This window comes from Strigops habroptila, chromosome 3 (genome assembly GCF_004027225.2).
Source record: "Strigops habroptila isolate Jane chromosome 3, bStrHab1.2.pri, whole genome shotgun sequence".
In the NCBI taxonomy this organism is placed as follows: domain Eukaryota; kingdom Metazoa; phylum Chordata; class Aves; order Psittaciformes; family Psittacidae; genus Strigops; species Strigops habroptila.
In genome coordinates this window covers 32310787-32316786 of record NC_044279.2, presented here as the reverse complement: position 1 = coordinate 32316786, position 6000 = coordinate 32310787, and the positions used below count along the sequence as shown (strand labels likewise).

The 6000-nt window shown below is 48.0% G+C and overlaps 1 protein-coding gene across 1 annotated transcript in view; it reads left to right on the top strand.

Moving 5' to 3' along the window:
* The first annotated feature begins 579 nt into the window (after window positions 1-579).
* The window catches only part of NELL2 (neural EGFL like 2), a 151150-nt gene continuing 145729 nt past the window's right edge, over window positions 580-6000 (top strand). The window contains exons 1-2 of the mRNA XM_030478890.1: window positions 580-1145; window positions 1321-1449. Coding sequence (XP_030334750.1) covers window positions 1091-1145; window positions 1321-1449 — 184 coding nt within the window. The 5' untranslated portion in view covers window positions 580-1090. The remainder of the gene's footprint in view (window positions 1146-1320; window positions 1450-6000) is intronic.

The window sequence follows — 6000 nt, the reverse complement described above, 5'->3', positions numbered from 1 at the left end:
ATGTCACTTGCTGGGGGGATGAGGATTTGTTGAGGAACAGGGGACAGGACTGCTGTGTAAAATCGTCCTTCACGACAGGGCAAACGGGAACCTGTGTCTGACAGCCCTGCGCTAGTTCCGCACACTCTCATCTTAGTCAACTACTAAAAACGTCCCGGTTCCCCCTCGCCTCCCGAGTTACTTGTATTCGTGCTCAAAGATCGAGCTGAGGTTTCGCCAGAACCTGGGCGGCTTTGCCTCCCTGGGACGGGAGTTCAAGCGGTCACTTCAGCACGGGGGGACAACAACAAAGCGCCGAGGCCGCACGGCCGGGAGCGCGCGAGGGCTCATCACAAGCGCCACCGGCCACTACAGCCGCTGCCTCCCGCGGGACAGCCCGGCGGCCCGCTACCCCCGGACCCCTGCTCCGCTCCGCTTCCGGCCGCTCCCCTCCAACTTCCCAGCGGCGCCCCCGGCTCAGCGGGCCCAGCCCGCCCGGACCGCCGACACCGGGTCCCTCACTCACTGCGCCCAGCGCTACCCAGCGGACGGGGCGGTGCCTCCCCCCGGCCCTGCCCGGCCCGGCGGAGGCGGTGGGCGGCTCCCGCGGCCGCGGCATAAACCGGCGGCCGCGCCCAGTGCTGTCGCTGTCCCTGCTGGACGGCGGGGAGGAGAGCGGTGCTCCCGCGGGAGCCGGGCGGAGGCTGCGGCGGCAGCTCCCCTCCGGCCGAGGGGCTGTGCCTGGTGGCGGCGGGGCGTGGAGCTGCGGGGCACGGGCGCGCCGCCTCCACCTCCCGGTTGCCGCGGCCTCGCTCGCTCGCACGGCGGCGGCGGCGGCGGCGGCAGCAGCAGCAGCAGCAGCAGCTGGCTCCGGCGGGCTCCCCTCATTGTCTGCCCGCGGGCAGAGGGCTGCGCTGCCCGCCCGCCCCTCGCCTTTGTGTGCTCCGGCCGGCACGGGTTGGCGCTGCGCCCGCCGGGATGCGCGCTGCGGGGCGGCGGGGGGTCCGCTCCTCCCGGTGAGAGGCGGGGAGGGACCCAGCCTCTGCCCCGGAGGTTTTTCACCCGCAGAAGGCGGAGGAGGGGGACTATGGACTGAGCGCATCGGTGTACCATGGAGTCCGGCATCCGCTTGAGCACGCTCTGCCTTCTCTTCTGCCTGGGGCCAGGTAGGAGGATGCCGGACCCGCCGGGAGAGCACCGGGGAGCGGGGCCGGGGCTGCTCCGCGGTGGCGATGCTCGGATCGCCGGGCGGCCGCAGGTGCGGGGAGCGGCGGCGGGATGAGGGAGGTGCTCGGAAAGTTGCCGTGTCGGCGGGTGGGGTGACGGCACTTTCTGGGTCAGTTGCAGGCTTTGGCGTGGACCCCTCGCTGCAGATCGACGTGCTGTCCGAGCTACAGCTAGGAGGCTCCGCGGAGGGCGTGCGCCAGGTGCCGGGGCTGCACAACGGGAGCAAAGCCTTCCTCTTCCCAGGTACGGCCCGCCCGGCACCGCGCAACTTCAGCGCTCGGAGACTCGCCCGCACGCCCAGCGAGGGGCTTGTCTGCTCCCCAGGCACCGGCGTCCATCCCCTTCCCCGCCGGCCCCCTTCCCTTCCACCCCTCTTCTCCCTCCCACCCCGCTTTTTTTCTCTCTCACCTCTCCCCCCCCCCTTTTTTTTTTCTTTGACTGGTAGACGCTTAATTAAAGTACAGCATGAACGGGGATGGCAGATGGCTTGTTTTGTGAGTCGTGGGGTGCAGTGATGAATAATAGCACCACCCACTCCTGACTGCTTTACTTGGGAAACGCTAAACATACCCCAGTTCCAGCTAAGGAGCTGCTCACTGAAAGTTTCATGTGAATCGAGCAAAACGCTGAAATGAAGTGCCCCGGAGGAGAGAGGCAGATGGCTGAAAATCAGAATACCCTTTTTTATCACGGGGAGAGTGGCCCTTGTGAGCCTCAATGTCCTGCCCCTTGAGAGAAACGAAGAATGAGTTTTATTCTCTCTCAGTGCTTGGGATTGGTTTTTTTGCTCATATTGGGAATAGCAATAAAATAGTAGTCTTCTTCCATCTTTCAAAGATACATTTAGGAGGTTTATTAAAAAAATAATTAAACTTCCTTATATTGTAACTCATAAGGGACTGTAAAATAACTGTCACTGGCTAGCTGAATTTATTGGCATACATTACATTGTGTACACTTGCTTGTTCTAAGTGTATTTTTGAATTAAACTTTAATAACATAGTGATACATTAAGTGAAACTGGAGTCAAGAACATCTTCAGGAAAAAAACCCCTCTGTCTTAATTTTTAAAAAGCCTCAAAATGGCCTTTAAAAGCAAGTGTCTTCTCTGAAAGATGATGAAATGCCCCTTAGAAACGTAACAAAACAAGGACAAGGAATACGACTCAACATCTGATGAAGGAAGAGCAAATCTCTGCATCACCCTGTAGGTTTAAAATAGGGAGACTTGATTGCTGGTTTCTGTGTCATGCCAGGAGTTCCAGCTCAGATCTGAAAGCATTTCCAGCGCAACAGGCAAGAGGCAGTGTTTCCCATACAGAAGAGTTGTAGTTCAAGCGAGATAAGACCTGGAAAGGGAATTTCTTTCTCATGTTTACATTAATGAGCTAATTTATCAGAAGCTAATAGTTGCCAAAGGCTCTTTTTTGTAAGGTGACCTCTTGAGCGGTGTTCTTCCCCGCTACAGCCAGCGTGTGTCACTCTGAGCATTAATGTGGAGGCGCATAGGCATACGCATTCAGAAACATTGACACATGCCGGTTTTAAACGTCCGTGGGGGGCTTGTGGCTGCAGAGTAGAGCCCCCTGACTGCTTAGAATGGCAACACGTTTGTGTGGCTATGAGGTTTGTGTCCTAAAATAGCTGTGACTTTTAGGGTATGGCTCTGAGTTTAGGCGTTACTGTGCTATAATGGGTTGGGGTGAGGGGGAAGTCAAACACCCTTTGACTTCAGTGGTAACAGGATTAGAGGTTTGTGAGAATAAGACTTTTTATTGTATATTTTCTCAGTGTTAGCACAAAAAAAAAAAAAACCACAACACCAAAAACCACAAAAAAAAACCAACCAACCAAACAAACAAACAAAAAAAACCAGCAAAAAAAACAACCAAACCAAAATTACTGGGTTACTAAGGAATTTTCTGCAAGTTTTTCCCTCTCTCTTTGCAATTATGAGTGTGCATAGTTCCTGAATGATTTAGCAGTTTAGTTGTAACAAAGGAGATAGGATTTTTACATTTTCACACCAACCTTTTATTTAGCTGAGAAGAATTGGGGGAATAACAAGAACAAAAACACTTGGGTTGAAATGGTGGTTGAAATCAGTCAGTATCCCTTGGGAAGTCTTCAGCGCCCTGCAGGACTGGACATATTTTTCCTGCTACTGCATACGATGGCTGGTGATTTTCTTATAGTACATGGTGTCCTTACTGAGCAGACAGATTTTCATTTTCAAACTTGCATTTAGAAATGGAGATGTTTCCTTCCTCGATCAGACCACTGGGTCCACTTAGTTACTTTTGCTCTGCTGTTGGAGCTTGCGCTGTAGGAACATTGCTGCAATATATGCCTCTTAATGTATGGACTTGCAGTGTGTGAATTTCAAGTATATGTAGATGCTGACTTTAAATTTAGGTTTTGCCTATGTGTTTTTTTCCTTATTCCAGCTAAAGCCTTAGTCCTAGACACAAATGATTTTGTGAAAAGGACACAAATGACTTCAAATGATCTCTGAATGTACTCTGGAAGCTTTAACTTGTGATCCTTTGCCTTTTGGTTTATTCTCATATTGAATTTTTTGTTGTACCGTATGCATATTTATGACATTTTAGTGTGTTGGTTTTTTTGATAGACCGCATTCTCAACTGGTGAAAAGCCTTACTTTACATATGCTTAAAACATACAGGAAGCCTAAATGCTGTTCTTTATTTTAGAAAGAAATTATTAAAGTGTCAGGTTGAATTGCCAATTAAAGATATATGATGGGAAAATTGCTCATACAGCTAAATCAGAGTAGTCTCTTTCCCTCTGTTTCTAGGTGAAAAGTCAGTTTTGACTGCTTAATTAGATGTAGCATCATTTTTCAATACAAGGGGTTTAGCATCTAATTGGCTGTTCTGACAAATTTTTCTCTGCGTAATTGATTTTCAAAGGAATTTATATTTCAAAGGTGTATAACACAGTAAGCAGTTACTCTCTAAAGGTAGTTTTAGTCTGTTATAGTCCATTCAAGAACATTTATATTGCTCCTTATACAGTTCCTGATTTAGAAATAATTATAGCCATTTGAAATTTGCCGTCACTTGGACTTGATTTTTGTGTACCTGTGTGCTCTGTTACTATACAAATCTTACAGAAAGTATCTGTATCTTCCCAAAGACTTGAGAAACAGAACTCTTCCCACTGCCTTCAACAGGATTAGATGATGTGGTCTTGAATTCTAAGGCTTTTTAGGTGCCTGATGCTCCTTAGTTGTGCTGGATGGCAGCACTGGCTCTAGTTAGCTGCAGGGGCTTCTCTTTCTGGAAGTGTGATTCGTGAAGTAATTGTAGCTTGCGGGAAGAAAGAATTATGAATAAAAAACAGGAAGAAGTCTTCCAAAATGTTAGTGTTGCTGTATGTGAACATCTGCCAGCACTTCCTAACCAACAGCAGATATTATGATGTCAAAATATGTTGAGACGAAAATTATTCCTCTGTTGGTCAGAGCAGCAGAACAGAAGTCAGAATATCTACACCACAGACCTCCCTCTGTTGGTGACTATTTACATAAGTCAGTGAAATTTTCAATACCTTTATTTTCCCATTGCAAAATGAGGATGGCTGTAGAGGTAAAGCCCAAATCAGGTGGGTGGATTGAAGTGTAAGTAATGTGTTTAAAGAAGGCTCTTGGAGGAGTACCAATTGCCATTCTTATTCTTTCTTTGTAAATATACTGCATTAACCCAGTTTAAGGAGCTCGGTGGAGATGAAAGTCAATGTAGCAATTTTCCTATGCAAATATGAAAATCATGTTGGTGCAAGAGCACTTGTTGCATATGAAACTGCAGAGAAAATTGAAGAGGCACACAAAGCCACGACAACAGGGGCTGGAGAGCTCTGAAGGTTTTGGATGGGTCGGATTTATCTGTCCTGAGTCTATGCTCAGGAGGCTTAATGTTAAGCAAATTGAAGGTCCCCATGAAGCCAGATATTTCAACTTGCAGTAGGAAATGGGTGTTCTGAGGTGTGAGAATCTAAAAAAAGGCTACAAGAGTAATTTGGTCTCCTCTGGCACTCCTCTACACAGTAATTTTGTCACCTTCCCTCCTCCCTTTAGATTCTGTATTATATGTATTTTATAGAAATAGTAGTTTGATAGTCTTTCTGGATCTTGCCTGTGGTTGAGAACAAATACTATGTGTCAGACTATCTTTGTCCAAAGTGTGTAGGTGTAGAAATGGAGACACCTTCCAACCACCTCCAGCAGCAGTGGAGAGTGGTGAAAGATACACTGTCAATCAAGTAATGAGAGGCACCAGAAATGGAAAAAGTATATGTCCATCAAAAGGTGTATATGCTCCTCAAAGAGGAGGCTGAAGGGTGGACAGAAGAATGCAGTCAGATGGTTACAAGCACAGGAACATGTATTTAAGGAAAAGATAAGAAGGACATGGTAGTCATGAAAATGTGGGAGCTTGTGCATCTGAATGCAGAACTTGGAACTCATTCAGAGGATAAGCTTTTTCTCTGCCAGTTAGGATAAGTAACTCTTAATATGGTTATAAATAATACTTAGATATTTCTGATGAGGAGGGAGAGTTCTAGAGGCAAGATGTGGTATATTCTGATGGGGAACAAGATGTGCTATGGTACACTGAAGAAACAATTTAATCTGTCAGTATGACGCATGATAGGACTCATCACTACTGTTCTTTGAATTGGCACTTGCTGGCACAAACTGCTGGCAGAAGGAAAACCCCTAAAATAGTCCTCTTAGTGTAAATTATTTGCTACCTGTTGCTGCATGACTGG